Consider the following 15,476-nt stretch of genomic DNA (forward strand, 5'->3'; position numbering starts at 1 on the left):
AGATCCTCTGAGTCCATCTCATACCCGCAGTGGGGCAGAGTACCGACCCTCACATTCAGCCCCCTCTCCGGACTCCTCTGGAGCCCTGATGTTGGCTTTGCACCAGGTGGCCACCCCCAAGGGGGAGGAACAGCCTTTTATGGTTCACGTCCCTTTTTCTACCAGTGACCTCTTTAACTGGAAGAATCAGAGTCCCTCTTTTTCTCAGAATCCGCAGGGATTAATCTCCCTCTTGGAGTCTGTCTTTTTCACCCACCAGCCCACTTGGGATGATTGCCAACAGCTCCTCCAGACCCTTTTCACCTCGGAGGAGAGAGAGCGAGTCAGGTCGGAGGGAAGGAAATTGGTTCTTGGCCCCGATGGCCAACCCTCTTCGGAGTCAGCATGGCTCCAGCCTATCTTCCCACTCTCCCGCCCCTCGTGGGACCCCAACACGGAGCGAGGTAAGGAGGCTCTCGATCGGTATCGCCAGACTCTGCTGAGGGGAATCTGAGTGGCTCCCCGGAAACCCACCAATTTGTTAAGGTAACTGAAACTGTACAGGGACCGAATGAATCTCCTGCCGCTTTTCTAGAGCGCCTGTGTGAGGCCTACAGGCTCTACACACCCATAGACCCTGATGCGCCTGAGAATCGGCGGGCAGTTAACATCGCTTTCCTGTCCCAGTCGGCCCCAGACATTAGAAAGAAATTACAAAAGTTAGAAGGCTTTGAGGGAAAAGTGCGGTCGGAATTGGTTGAGGTTGCTCAAAAGGCATTTAACAATAGAGAAGATTCAGAGACTGTACAGACTGAGAAAATGGCAAAGGTCTTGGTAATTGCCATGCAAGAGGAAAGAGGACAGGCACCCAAGACGCTCTGATTTAGGGAAGGACCAGTGTGCGTACTGCAAGGAAAAGGGCCACTGGAAGAAAGACTGTCAAGAAAGCCTCAGCAGCGCCCGACCCTGGTACTAGTTGAAGAAGTAGACTGACGGGGCCGGGGCTCCATCCCTATCAGCCCCCAGGAGCCCAGGGTCACCTTAAAAGTTGGGGGCAAACCCGTGGACATCCTTGTGGACACCGGAGCTACCTACAGCAGGCGGAGGGCCCGGTGTCCAAAGAACGAACTCCCACTCAGGGAGCCACGGGAAAGACTAAACCTTACCCATGGACCCAGGCCCGAATTACCAACCTGGGGGCCGGGACGGTGACCCACTTATTCTTTGTGATGCCGGAGTGCCCGTACCCGCTACTGAGACGGGACCTTCTCAGCAAACTGCAGGCTACCATCTCCTCCCCAACAACAGCTCTTTGCAGCTCAAGCAGCTAATGGTGAGCAGAACCTCTGGCAGGTGAAGAAGGGGCGCCTAGACTGGCCTGGAAGCAGACCCTGCTGTCCTGTCGGGGCGTGGAAATGGCCTGTCACCACTTCAAAGCGCTGTGCCCCAGGGATCAGCGAGGGGCAGCAGGGCGGCGGGGCGGCGGGGCGGCGGGATGGCGGGGCGGCGGGGCGGCGGGGCCGGGCGGCTGGGCGGGGCGTCGGGGCAGGGCTTAGGCGGTGCTGGAGGTCTGAGCCAGAGCTGGGAGCCCTGCGACATGGAGTGCTGGCTGGTTCTGCTGCTCTGGGGTCTCCCCCAGATGTGGGCAAGTCCTGACGGTGAGTGGAGCAAGGATGCCTGGGCATGGGTCTGGGAGAAAGCGAGAGGGAGCTGGGCTGGGAACCGGGGCGACGCATGAAGGGGGCGGACGGAGGCGCCTGCATCTCGGAAAATTAAGCTGCGAGCTCGTGGGCGACCTGGGCCGAGAACTTGGGGCTCCAGGGGTGCGGGGTGCCGGGGAGCTGGACGACACCACCCCTCCTGCCCAAGGCCATCAGTTTTGTTTGTTTTCTTCCTTCTCCTTAAGCTCTGCGCCGTCCCGGCCCCTCGGATCGCCACTTTCCAGCCGCGCCTCCAAGCAGCGCCCGCCTCCATGGCCTGCAGATCTCCTCCTTTGCCAACAGCAGCTGGACGCGCACCGATGGCTCCGCCTGCCTGGGGGCGCTGCAGACCCACTCTTGGAGCGATGGCTCAGACATCAGCTTCCTGAGGCCCTGGTCCCAGGGCAAGTTAAGCGACCATCAGTGGGAGCAGCTGCAGCAAGTGTTCTGGGTGTACCGGAGCAGCTTCACCAGGGAAATCCGGGGATTCGCCAAAATGCTGCACGTGGACTGTGAGCTGAGGGATGGGCCCTGGGCAGCTGTCCGGGGGGAGACAGCGGAGGCGGAGGAGGCAGACAGCGGAGGCAGCTGGGGCAGACAGCTGGCTCGGAGACTCTGGCCTCACGGGATGGGATGTTCTCATTTCCAGTCCTGCCAGGAAGGTCCCAGCCACTGACACCCCAAAATATCCCTGGTTCCTCCTGCCCTGGGTCACCCCCTCTCATTTCCCGGAGCTTTGGGTGGTATAGCCCTCACATCCATGTCTCCTTCGGTTGTTCCCACCGTTAAACCGTTTGATCTCCGTCTGTTCCTCTCCTCAGATCCCTTTGTGGTCCAGGTGTCCGCTGGGTGTGAGGTGCACCCTGGGAGCCCCCTAAAAAGCTTCTTCCACTCGGCATTTCAAGGAAGCGATATATTGAGTTTCCAGGGAACTTCTTGGGTGCCAGTCCCCGATGCCCCACATTGGGCCGAGGTGGTCAGCAACAAGTTCAACAAGGACCAATACATCAGGGACACATTACAGTGGCTCCTCAGTGACATTTGCCCCCAATTAGTCACGGGCCTCCTTGAAGCAGGAAAGCAGGATGTGGAGAAGCAAGGTCAGCCTGCATGTCTCCCCGATCCACCCCCCCCCCCCCAATCCCTCCTCTGTGGGGCTCCATCTGGGTTTTCCATTCTAGGGTTTCCATTCCTTTGTGCCTTGGAAGAGAAAGGCTCAGGAGGGGATGGCTAAGGCCTGAGGGCATTAATCCATTCCATAGTATTCACTGAGCCACCTTTGGGTTTGTGAGTTCAGTTAAATAAACTCTGGGGTCAAACAGGATCTTTGCTTGAGGGGGAGGATGGGAGGACAAGCAGTAAAGCAGGGTGTGAAACTTGGATATGTTACAGCTGAGCACAGGGCGCTCTAGGAGTGTAGGCAGGGGCGATTACAGGAGACTGGCTCAGGGAGACACTAGCACAAATGGATGACGTGACGGGAGCCTTTGTTTCCTGCGGGGGGACTGTGGGCTGCCTGAGTCAGCCACGGATCCGGAGACTCTAATGCACAGGCTCCACTCCCTTGTTGGATACAGTGAAGCCCGAGGCCTGGCTGTCCAGTGGCCCCCCTCCTGGCCCTGGCCGTCTGCTGCTGGTGTGCCACGTGTCAGGATTCTACCCAGAGCCTGTGTGGGTGAGGTGGATGCGAGGTGAGCAGGAGCAGCCGGGCTCTCAGCAAGGGGACGTCCTGCCCAATGCTGACGAGACCTGGTATCTCCGAGTGACCCTGGACGTGGCGGCTGGGGAGGCAGCCGGCCTGACCTGCCGAGTGAGACACAGCAGCCTCGGAGGCCAGGACATCGTCCTCTACTGGGGTGAGAACTAGGGCCCCACGGGGAGGGGATGTGGTTCTGAAGCACAGAGGGCGGGACAGGGAAGTGTGGGAGTGGACTGATGCAGGACAGAGGGGTTTTGGTGATGAGGCCCTGACCAGGACCCACAGAAGGAGGGGATCCGGGTACAGGACAGAAGTGAATAAAGATCTCAACTCAAAAGGCACTGAGGCAGGACATTCCATATGAAGAAAAGTGAGACCAAAAGACTCCCAGTTTCAGAAGTAGGCGGCACATGAAGAATCCCAGGGAGACTTAGTCCTCAGGAGAGGGGATGGGAGCATGAGAAGGCAGGGTACACAGGTAGCTGTGGTTCTCCGGCTGCTTCCCATGTGCGGGCTGAGCACCCTGCACACAGCGTGCCATCCAGTCACCTCTCCTCTGAAGCAAGTATTATTCTCACTTTATCGATGAGAAGCTGAGGCTCAGCTAGGTCAAGTTACTGCCCACAGCCGCATTGTTAAAAAGAGGAAAGCTGGGCTTCGACTCAGGTCTGCCTCGCTGAGGAATTACTGCCCTTCCCCTATGTGCTGTGCTATATAAGCTGAAATGGACTGCATTACGGATGCCCCAGCCCTGAAAAAGCTGGGCCCTCCAAACTTCAGGGGAATAGTAGAGGCCACTTTTATTGTTTTTATTAAAATACATATCTATATTGATTTCAGAGAGGAAGGGAGAGATAGAAACATCAATAATGGGAGAGAATCATTGATTGGCTGCCTCCTGCACACCCCGCACTGGGGATCAAACCCGAACCATGACCTGGTTCACAGGTCGACGCTCAACCACTGAGTACACTGGCTGGGCCAGAAGTGGCAACTTTAAATGGGAGAGGAAATAAGCACCTGGCACCCTCACATGTGCTGAGATAAGGTGGCTTGAGCTAGGGAGGAATCCCGGGGCTGAGAAACCCCTGTGTTCCTGAAGCAGAGGGGAGTCATGTGCCGGTGGGCTGGATCGTCGCAGCAGTACTGGCATCCCTCCTTCTGGTAGGCGGAGGCGTAACCTTCTGGCTTAAGAAGCGCAGGTGAGTCTTCTTTTTCCGTCTCCTTTCCTCAGCCTTTGTCCCCATTCCCTCTTCCTTCCATCCCCTCTTCCACTTTTCTGAATGGTCTCTCCCTGGCTGTTCTCTCACAGGTCTTACCAAGACATCCTGTGACTGCCCTCGCCACACCTGTCTGCAACTCAGGATCTCAGGTTCCCAGGACTTCGGTCCCCAGGAATGGAGGATGAAAGAGAGGTTCCTTAAAGAAGCAGAGAACAATCACAAGACAGCTCTCATCACGCCCCTTGGCTACTTTAGGAGAATTTAAGCATCCTGCCTGTTTAGAAGCTCACGTGGTTCTTAAGAACAGAAGTGCAAACTCAGATACCTACCAGCGACAAACAGAGAAGGGCAGATTCAAGGGCACCTGTGGCCATTGTTTAAACGCTGGAGCCTGCAGAGACCTGGAAAGCCCTTGTCCTGTCCAGGGGAAGCAGGTCCAGCTGCTTGTCAAATAGGAAGTCAGACCCTGGGTTGGCTGTGACCTACATTTTTCAAGAAAAGCAGAAGTCTGGATTTTCATGTGAGCGTACCCGATATTAAAATAGTGACTCGAACTTTTACACAGTTTAGGGTGTGGAACCCCAAATACACCTCTGCTAGTTAACAACCACGTGGGGGCTTTCAGTTTGTATCTTTTGGGAAAGCTTGTGGTGAATGTCAATACTGGCAGTTTGAGGACATAATTTCTATTGTGAATTTGGATTTATAAAGGGATATTTCATCTTTAAAAAGAAAGTTAGGTCAAAGAAACAGAGGTATCTCAAGCTTTTACCTATGTAACTTGATTAAGAGAGGAGAAATCCTCGTGTATGTGTAGGATATGGAAAAAACTACTCTGGGGAGGGACATTTCTCACTAGTGGGCAGTCATTTTATTTGCACTGGAAGAGGCAGGCATGAAGAGACCCCCAAACAGGCTCTCTTAGTTCTAGCTATTGAGACAATGCCCGAAGGGGCTGGGCATACTTGGGCAAGCCTGAGGTGCAGTGATGCCGGCCTAGCTGTCTTCTTGGTTCTTAGACAGGAGGTCACAGGAAGCTAAGAGGAACAGCAGACTTTCCTGGAGCCAAGAAATAAAAAGGTCAAGTTAAAATAATCGGTTGGCTCTCAGGAAAGTCGCCTCTAGGCACTCCAGGGCTCTGAACATCCAGAAAAAGAGAGGCTACCCTTTTGAAGAGTCTTTGCTTGAGGAAATTAAGATTTGGCTTCTTCTCTGCTAGACCCGCAGGTCAAACCTAGAATGCAGGTTAAGAACCTGCTGGCTTCTGAACCAATGGTTCCAAATTGTGTTTTTGTGACCAGTGGCCTCGGCATCACCTGGGAACTTGTGAGTTATTTTGGGCCCCACCCCAGAACTACTGAATGAGAAACCTTGGGAGTGGGGCCCAGTCGTCCTTGCGTTAACAAGCCCTCAGGTAATGCTGATATTCAGCTAAAGTTAGAGAACCACTGTTCTTAGACATGTGTCATGCTGTGCAACAAATTTCTCAGAATGCTTAGTGAGAATTTTGGCTTGGGTTAGTCAAGGAAGGCTTCATGGACGAAGGGGAACTTGAAGCAGGACTCAGTGAGGCGGGTAGGTGAACCAGCAAGTGCACTGGATCAGGAGACTGGAGTTCTAGCCTCTGACTCAGTTTCCTCCTGTGCCCATAATGTCTGTCTTGATTACGCTACTGATTATATGTTTGTGTATGCCCTGATTCATATGTTAGAAATCTAATAACCAAGGTGATGGGTATTAGAAGGTGGGGCCTCTGGGAGGTGATTAAGTCAGGAGGTCTGAGCTCTCAAATGGAATTAGTGCTGTTAGAAAAGAGGTCCCTTCACTGTGTGAAGACAGCAGAAGATGCCATCTAGGATGCAGGCAGTGGGCCCTCATCAAACCCTGAATTTTCTGGCCCCTTGATACTGGACCTCCCAGCCTCCAATCTGTGAAAAATAAATTTCTATTGCTTATAAGCCACCCAGTCTGTGTTATTTTGTGATAGCAGCCCAAATGGACAAAGACAGATTTTCTCATAGACATGTTGTCTCCTAGACAAATGTGTGAAATGTGTGGTAAGCTACAATGGCTTCAGAAACGTGTGACCTGCTATTGTTTTTGGTGCCACACTGCCCTTGGGAGATGCTCTTCAGCTTGGTTTCCTCAAGCAGGGTCAAGTTTGCGAATGTATCTCACTGGGCTTTTACATTCCCAGGCTCTTCTGAAATCATTTTGGAAATGCTTCAGCCTGAATTTACAGCGGCTCTGGTTCGTTTTTAAGCAATTTTGATTTATTTGGAAAGTAAACGTTTATCCAGAAAATTTTGTCCTCTTTTTTCAAATAGGCAGTTCCTATCATCTCAGGAAATTTATTTTAAAATAGGTCAATATTCTACGTATGAATATCATGTTCCTCATTGAGTGCTGTGCTGTTAGTTACTTTATTGACACTCAAATTTATTGCTATAAGTTCTAAATTCATCGTTATGTGCTCAGTGATAATGGATGGAATTCCTCATTATTTCTCCTTTAAAGTCAGCACAATGTTAAGCTTTTACAGTAGAGAGCCCTGGAGAGACACTGAAGGAAGAAGGGCTCTCCTGCAGTCACCAGCTACTACATGGCAGGTCATACTGTGTTTTGTCATACTGCCTCAGCCGGCCTACTGATTAAATGTTTGTGTACCCCCCGACTCATATGTTAGAAATCTAACAACCGTAGCTCATGGACACTTGGTTGACTTTGCAGCCCAAACCTGGCAAGGACCTTTTCATAGCCCCCTGAAAAAAATTATATCTCTATCTCTATCTCTATCTCTATCTCTATCTCTATCTCTATCTCTATCTCTCTCTATCTATATTGATATCAGAGAGGAAGGGAGAGGGAGAGAGAGATAGAAACATCAAAGATGAGAGAGAATCACTCATCGGCTTCCTCCTGCACACCCCCTACTAGGGATTGAACCTGCAACCCAGGCAAATGTCTTTGACCATTATCAAACCTGGGATTCTTCAGTCTGCAGGCCTACATTCTATCCACTGAGCCAGACCAGCTGAAGCAGCCCTCTTGACATAATGGGTCGATCTTCCAGACAAAAAAAATCAATAAGGAAATAGCAACTTTAAATGACACACTCGGATGTCAGAGGAATGGTGGTGTGAGAGATCCCCTTTGTTTCTCCCCATGAAATTTCAACAAGTTGATCAGCTATCACTCAACAAATGACTCCCTGCTCACAACACAGGCATGTCTGAGAGATCCATGCATTGAAGCCTCCAAAGGTGGGCAAATGGGAGCAATCAGGGGAGGCAAGAAGGGAGGAGAGCTAAGAGGGGATGGATGCAGCTCTGCAGCTTGGCCCAGAGAGGGGGGGAGCTGGCTGTAGCTGGCGCTCCCTTGGCTGTGAGGTGCAGAGAATGTCGGGAGGGCACTCCTTATGGAGTGAGTGGTGCAAACTGTAGATGCTGAGAGGCTTGGGCAAGGACGAAGCGCAGAGGTTCTTCTGAGGTGGTCGGAAGGAATTTATCACCAGGAAGTTGGTGTTCCAAACTAAGAAATGGAGCCACAGAGCCCTGCTGTCACTTAGACTCCCCCAAATTGTCTCCCCTTGCGCTTGGTGCTGGGATGTGGAGCACATTATCTGCAAACCTGAGAACTGCTATGCAGGATTGTTATGTATCTCTGTGACTGATCCCTGAGTGGGACGTATTGGGGGCGGCCCTGTGAAAGTCTGGGGTTGCCAATACTGAGAGGGAAAAACAAACTTCAGAGATTAGGCGAGGCGAGGCGAGGAGGAGGACCCTGTGCGCAGGCCGGTTGCTGGTAGAAGTGTGAGTACCTGCGGGGAGGTACAAGAGGGAGCCCGGCCAGTGGGGTTGTCGCCACCGCCATGCAGGAAATCTTCGCCAGCGTGGACCACGTAGGTCAAGTTCGACTTGGAGATCGCGGTGGAGCAGCAGCTCGGGGCACAGCCGCTGCCCTTCCCCGGCATGGACAAGGCCCTGGCTGCTGTCTGTGAATTCTTTTTGAAAGCTGCTTGTGGCTAAGGGGGCATGTTCCCGTTTTGCCACATTAGTGGTGAGAAGACAGTGGTGTGCAAACACTGGCTGCGGAGGCTGTGCAAGAAGTGGGGGACCAGTGTGAGTTCCTCCATGCGTAGGACATGACCAAGATGCCTGAGTGCTACTTCTACTCAAAGTTTGTTCCCCTGTGTAGGCACCGGCACACGCGGAGAGTCACCTGTGTGAATTACCTAGTGGGATTCTGCCTGGAGGGGCTCTCGTGTAAATTCATGCACCCTCAATTTGAACTGCTAATGGGAACCACCGAGCAGCCTCCACTGCCCCAGCAGACACAGCCTCTGTCAAAGCAAAGTAACAATCCGCCATTACTAAGGTCGTCATCCTTGCTCCAGTTAATGAGCCAGAACTCTCCTCCCAGTCAGCAGAGAGCCCCGCAGGTCATCGGGGTCATGCAGAGTCAAAACAGCAGGGCAGGCAACCCGGGGCCCCGCCCATTGGAGCAGGTCACCTGTGACAAATGTGGTGGAAAAGGACACTACGCCAACAGATGCACCAAAGGGCACTTGGCCTTTCTCAGTGGACAGTGACAGCAGCTGGAGACAGCTCAGAGCAGCCCAAAGGGCCCCATTTCCGGGACCACTCTGGGCCATCCTTGGGATTGTGCATTTAACTGTTCAATGCCAGTGTTAGTGCAACTGTGGCTGGAGCTGGTAGGCAAGCACACTGGCCTGTATCAGTCTGAGGGGCAACATCTGTCAGTTTCCCTACCATTTTGCTGTAGTCTCTTTTAAAAAGGGGACATGTGCTCCAGTTCTGTCCCTCAAATCAGCATCATGTGTGTCTAGGCATCAACATCTGTCTGGGACTTCCAGAGCACTGCTCTCTGGAGAGGAGGAAGTTGCAGGGAAGAGCTTATGCAAGCAGTTCTGTATGAAAGACGGCCCTTCTCCTTGGGCCTCATTAAACACCAGTTCTTGGTGACCCCAGGGACTGGTGGGTCCTTAAAACTGAGGCTAGGTCATGCCTGCTTCCTCCATGTCCTGCTGAATTCAGAAGCTGTGCCTATCAATGTGATTTGAACGAGGCAGGCCTTCAGGGCAAACTCAAGTGGGCTTGTTGCCTCAGCCTGGTCCTGTTCCAAGGTGGCAGCGATTGAGGAGGGGTGCAGGGCTCTCAAGTGTGAGGGTCTGTTCCCTCTAGGCTTATTTTCTTGGGGCACATGTTTAACAGTGTTTAAGGTATACCTGCAGCTGAGCGACGGGCCACCCTTTAAAAAGATGACATGATCCGCCTGTGCACCTACCTACTGCCCCTCAAGCATCTGTACTGTCACTCAGACACCTTTTGGCCTATGGAGACCACCTTAAGCCTGGAAATGTGAAACTATCACCTGCAACTTGCTGGGCAAGGGGACCTATCCAAGTTCAATTATAAGAACAATTTTTATGAGGTTGACTAAAGCTTGTTTTTTAATAAAAACAAAAACAAAAACAAAAAAAACAAACTTCACCGCCCAACTTTGCAACCATACTGAAGGCAGCTGCAGAGGTCAGCTTGGGAATTTCACGGAACTAAGAAACGTGTGATTCAGTGCCACCTACTGGAAAATAATAGAAATATCTCTTCATAGAAACCTGCTAAAGAAGTGTCAATACATAGCTGCCCAGACAGGGAGGGAGCCCAGCCCGCCAAATAGCAAGTTAGTGAGGCAGTTCAGAAAGAAAATGAAAAATCTCCAGCAAGCAAACTGGAACACATGGAAATATGTGATGTAAATGACAGAACTCAAGATTGCAGTTCTGAAAATACTCAATGAGATGAGAGAACTTGATTCACTCAGAGCACAAATCACTTTACCAAAGAGATTCAAACTTTAAAAAAGGACCAAACAGAAATTCTTGGGATGAATCACTCAATTAAGGAGATCGGCAATAAGCTACTGAGCCCTGGCAATAGAAGCGACCAGATGGAGGAAAGAATTAATAATATCAAAGATAGGAACCTATAATAATAAAAGCATAATGTGCTAATTAGACCAGACGTCCTTCCGGACGTCCTTCCTTCTAGACACAGCCACAGCAGGCAGGGGCCGCAGCAGAGGTGTCAGAGGCCAGGGCCAAGGCCCGTGCACAAATTTCTTGCATCAGGCCTCTAGTCTAGAAATAACACAGGGAAGAAGAGAGAGACCTAAGCATAAAAAACATGACAGTGCTCTATAAGAACTATCTGATTCCATCAGAAAAAGCAATAAAAGAATAACAGGCATACCAGAAGATGAGGAAAGAAAGGAATGGAGAGCCTATTCAAACAAATGGTGGATGAAAACTTCCCAAACCGATGGAAAGAACTAGATCCTCAAATCCAAGAAGCAAATAGAACACATAGTTACCTTAATCCAAATAGGCCCTCTCCAAGACATGTTGTATTAAAACTATAAAAAATTAATGACAAAGAAAAAATTCTAAAAGTTGTCAGGGAAAAGAAGGAATGACCTACAAAGGAAAGCTCATCAATTATCATCCGACTTCTCAGCAGAAACTCTATAATCCAGAAAAGAGTAGAACCAAATATTCAAACAACTCTAGGAGAGAAATTACCAGCCTAGAATAATATATCCATCAGTTATCCTGGTAATATGAAGGAGAAATAAAGACCATCAGAGATATACAGAAGCTGAAGGGATTTATCACCAGAAAACTTCCTATGCAGGAAATCCTCAAGGGGGTTATTTTACCTAAAACAGAGAGCAAAAGGTCACAACACTGAGTAAAATCACCAAAAAACTTACAAAAAAAACAGGGATAATTTGTGACAACAAAAACATAAACGTGGGAGAGGGTAAAGGTCTGAATTGGCAAATGAAGACAGAGATCAGATGTACTAAAAAAAAACCCCACAAAACTACTGCCTATATGCAAGTTATTTTTCATAAACCTAATGGTAACCACACAGACAAACGCCAAAACTGAAACACATAGATTTAAAAAAGAGGGAAGAGAGGAAAGGAATATGGAAGACCACCAAATAAAAACAACCGACAGAAACAAGAAAGAAAAGAAGCAGTGGAGGCACAGAGCTACCAGAAAATATGGATCAAGTGGAGACAGTGAATCCTCAGACATCAATCATAACCCTAAATGTAATGAACTGAATTCACTGATAAAACGTCACAAGGTAGCAGATGGGATCAAAAAACAAAACCCAACCATGTGCTGCCTTCAGGAGACAGCAGAGACAAAGGTAGAGTCAAAACGACAGGGTGGAAGATGTTCCTTCAAGGAAATAATAGCCACAGAAAAGAGGGTGAAGCATGTGTAGCCGTACTTATACCCGACAAAAGAGATTTCAAAATAATGAAAGTAACAAGAGACAAAGATGGACATTTTATAATGATAAAGGGGGCAGTACACCAAGACATAGCACTTCTCACTATATATGCGCTCAATCAGGGAACACCATCCTATCTAATAAAAGAGAAAAATGGTAATTGGCGTACGACGATACCCTTTTCATTGGCTAATCAGGGCTATATGCAAATTAACTGCCAACTAAGATTGGCAGTTAACTGCCAACAAGATGGCGGCTAATTTGCATATGTAGGCACATGCAGGGAGGTGAAAGGGAAAGCAGGAAGAAGCCCCCTGCCACTGACAGTGATCGGAAACCCAGGGGGGAGCTAAGAGCTGGGGGGGAGTGCAAAGGCGGCCCCAGGGCCGCCTTTGCCCTGCCCCCCAGCCATGATCGGAGAATCAGGTGCCTTTTCCACCCTGGCCATGATAGCAGGAAGTAGGGGTGGAGCCAGCGATGGGAGCTGGGCACGGTCGAAGCTGGCAGTCCCGGGAGCTAGGGGTCCCTTGCCTGGGCCTAAAGCGGAGTCCACGGTCATGGGGCTGCTGCCGCTGCGGGTCCCCGCTGCCCGGGCCGGACGCCTAGGACAGAGGAGTTAGGCCTGGGCAGGGGTGGAGCCTGCAACGCGGGGAGCTGGGGGTCCCCTACCCAGGCCTGACACCTCTGCCGGAGGCCTCAGGCCTGGGCAAGGGGCCGATCCGGTGATTGGTGACCGGAGGGTGATGAGGGTCAACTCCTCTGGCCGAGGCATCAGGCCTGGGCGGGGGGCAGAGCCAGGGATTGGGGGGATATGATGGTCCCCTTGCCCAGGCCTAAAGCCTGGGTCAGAGGCGTCAGGCTTGGGCGGCGGGTGGAGCAAGTGATCAGAGGGAGATGGCGGTCCCCTGCCGAGGCATGATTCCTGGGCCAGAGGCCTCAGGCCTGGGCGGGGATCAAAGCCAGTGATCGGGGGGAGATGGGGGTCCCCTGTCCAAGCCTGACACCTCTGGCGGAGGCGTCAGGCCTGGGCAAGGGGCCAATCAGGCGATTGGAGGGTGATGGGGGTCTACGCATGAGGGCTCCCAGTATGTGAGAGGGGGCAGGCTGGGCTGAGGGACACTCCCCCCCCGCCCCCCACACACACCCAGTGCACGATTTTCATGCACCGGGCCCCTAGTCTATAATAATAAAAGTGTAATATGCTAATTAGACCGGACAGTTGAACAACCTTTTGGCCATCCTTCTGGATGACCTTCCAGATGAAGCTGTGGCTGTGAGGGCCGAGCTCCATACACGAATTTCGTGAATTGGGCCTCTAGTAACATATAAAACAACTACTCACAGAACTAATGGGAGAAACAGACCAAAACACAATCATAGTTGGGAACATTAATATTCCATCGACAGCGCTAGATATACTATCCAAACAAAAATTCAATAAAGAAATATTGGCTTTAAGTGACACACTAGACAAAATGGACATAATCAACATTTACAGACCCTTTCATCCCAGAACATCAGATTATACATTTTTTTATCCAGTGCACAAGGAATATTCTCAAGGATAGACCATAAAACTAACCTTGACAAATTCAAGAAGGATGAAATTCATACCAAACGTATTCTCTGCCAACAATGAATTGAAATTAGAAATCAACTGCAAAAAGAAAGTAAAGAAACTCAGAAATATGTGGAGTTTAAACAGCATACCACTAAACAATGGCTGGGGTAAAGAATAAATAAAAGGTGAGATCAAAAGCTATATAGAGACAAATGAGAATGACAATAAGACATATCAAAACTGTGATGTGCCCAGCAGGTGTGGCTCAGTGGTTGAGTGTTGACTCATGAACCAGGAGGTCAGTTCAATTCCCGGTCAGGACACATGCCCAGTTGCGGGCTCGATCCCTAGTAGGGCGTATGCAGAAGGCAGCTGAATGATGATTCTCTCACATCATTGATATTTCTCTGTTTCTCTCCCCCTCCCTTCCTCTCCGAATCATTAGTAACATATTAAAAAAAACTTCTTTGATGCATCTGAAGTATTAATAAGAGGGAAGACTTATCATTATAGGCCTATCTCAAGAAACAAGAGAAATCCCAAGTAAACTAATCCAAAATAAAGGACAGTGAGCTAAACTGTTTTTACTTTATCTAAGTATTAAACTAAATATGAAGAGCAGCAAAACCAAAATAAAATATTTAGTAGATACAACTGCATATAGTAGCATTTATACAAGTTAATGAGGAAAAATTGCCTTTTTGTAAAAATAATGGCTACACAGATAACTTTCAAAAGCAAAACCTTTACAGGTAAAATTCAACATTAGATTTGCCAATTAGTTTTTGCTGTGTATAATTTTTATATAAAAAAGAATTGATCTGTCTGAATATCCTATATAATAAAAGGCTAATATGCAAATTGACCGAATGGTGGAACGATCGGTCACTATGATGTGCACTGACCACCAGGGGGCAGATGCTCAATGCAGGAGCTGCCCCCTGGTGGTCAGTGAGCTTCCATAGGGAGAACACCACTCAGCCAGAAGCCCTGGGCCTGGCTCACGGCTGGTGAGCGCCGCAGCAGTGGCAGGAGCCTCTCCCACCTCCGTGGCAGTGCTGAGCTGTCAGTCAGACATCCCCAAGGGCTCCTGGACTGTGAGAGGGTGAAGGCCGGGCTGAGGGACACCCCCTCCCTCCTACTGCACAAATTTCGTGCACTGGGCCTCTAGTACTTCTAATAAAATATATATCAATTTAGATAAATAGAAATTATGTAACTGTGATTTTAGAATAATGAAATTAAATTGATTTAATGGAGTTTACCTGGTACAATTTCTTATACATATTTTAGTATGTATAAGAAGATTACAGTAGAGGAATTAACAAAAACTGGAGAAATTACGATTTTAGATTACAAATGCAATATAGAGATTTTATGTGAGGCTGACTGTAACTATGGGGATAAATATAGGGTAAATATCCCAGAGTCAAGCTTCACACATTGATATAGTGTACTTGCAAGTTGCAGTATTCAGTTTGCCTTATCTTCTTAAAGTGGTGGGTTCAGGTAACGGTCCCAACAGATGCACAGCTGTGGCTTCAGGTGAACAGCTGCACACCAGGCATTGGGTTTTTAATTCAGAATAGAGTGAAAGTGAGCAACATAGAATTTCACAGAAATTTCTCTCCAAACTCCAATAAAAAGATACAACTTTGATGCTTGTGAATGTCTATATTGACTAGGAATCACTGGGAGTTCAACAGTTACTGAACAGACTGGCCTACCGAAGATTTCCTATGAAAAAATAATTGATTTGTTTTGCATATATATTATATTTTTTATTTGTTTGTTCCTAAGAACCTGCTTGTATCAGTCACCTTTTCTGTCCTGCCTCACATCTTCTCAGCCTACTTTCCCCACAGGCATTGCAAGGCAACAGAACCTAACTTCAGCTTCATTGCATGTCTATTGTGTCTTTCTTTGTCTTTAATGTTAATTAATTAATTTATTTTTAAATTGAATTTATTGAGGTCACACTGG

At 49.3% G+C, this 15,476-nt stretch overlaps 1 protein-coding gene and 1 pseudogene across 3 annotated transcripts; both read left to right on the top strand.

The window, feature by feature from the left end:
• The first annotated feature begins 1,540 nt into the window (after positions 1-1,540).
• LOC132220920 (antigen-presenting glycoprotein CD1d-like) lies at positions 1,541-6,559 on the top strand. Of its 3 annotated transcripts, none has more exons than XM_059674623.1 (6): positions 1,541-1,637; positions 1,886-2,191; positions 2,501-2,779; positions 3,257-3,535; positions 4,481-4,580; positions 4,691-6,559. In XM_059674623.1, exons 1-6 carry the CDS (start codon positions 1,577-1,579, stop codon positions 4,710-4,712), a joined length of 1,047 nt encoding a protein of 348 aa, XP_059530606.1. In that variant the 5' UTR covers positions 1,541-1,576; the 3' UTR covers positions 4,713-6,559. The 3 variants fall into 3 exon arrangements, with proteins under 3 accessions (XP_059530606.1, XP_059530607.1, XP_059530608.1); XM_059674624.1 differs by having other exon boundaries at positions 4,484-4,580; XM_059674625.1 differs by lacking the exon at positions 4,691-6,559 and having other exon boundaries at positions 4,427-4,566.
• A 1,913-nt stretch (positions 6,560-8,472) lies between these two features.
• LOC132220293 (cleavage and polyadenylation specificity factor subunit 4-like) lies at positions 8,473-10,040 on the top strand (annotated as a pseudogene).
• The last annotated feature ends 5,436 nt before the right edge of the window (positions 10,041-15,476 follow it).

The sequence above is a fragment of the Myotis daubentonii genome, chromosome 18 (genome assembly GCF_963259705.1).
Source record: "Myotis daubentonii chromosome 18, mMyoDau2.1, whole genome shotgun sequence".
In the NCBI taxonomy this organism is placed as follows: Eukaryota; Metazoa; Chordata; class Mammalia; order Chiroptera; family Vespertilionidae; genus Myotis; species Myotis daubentonii.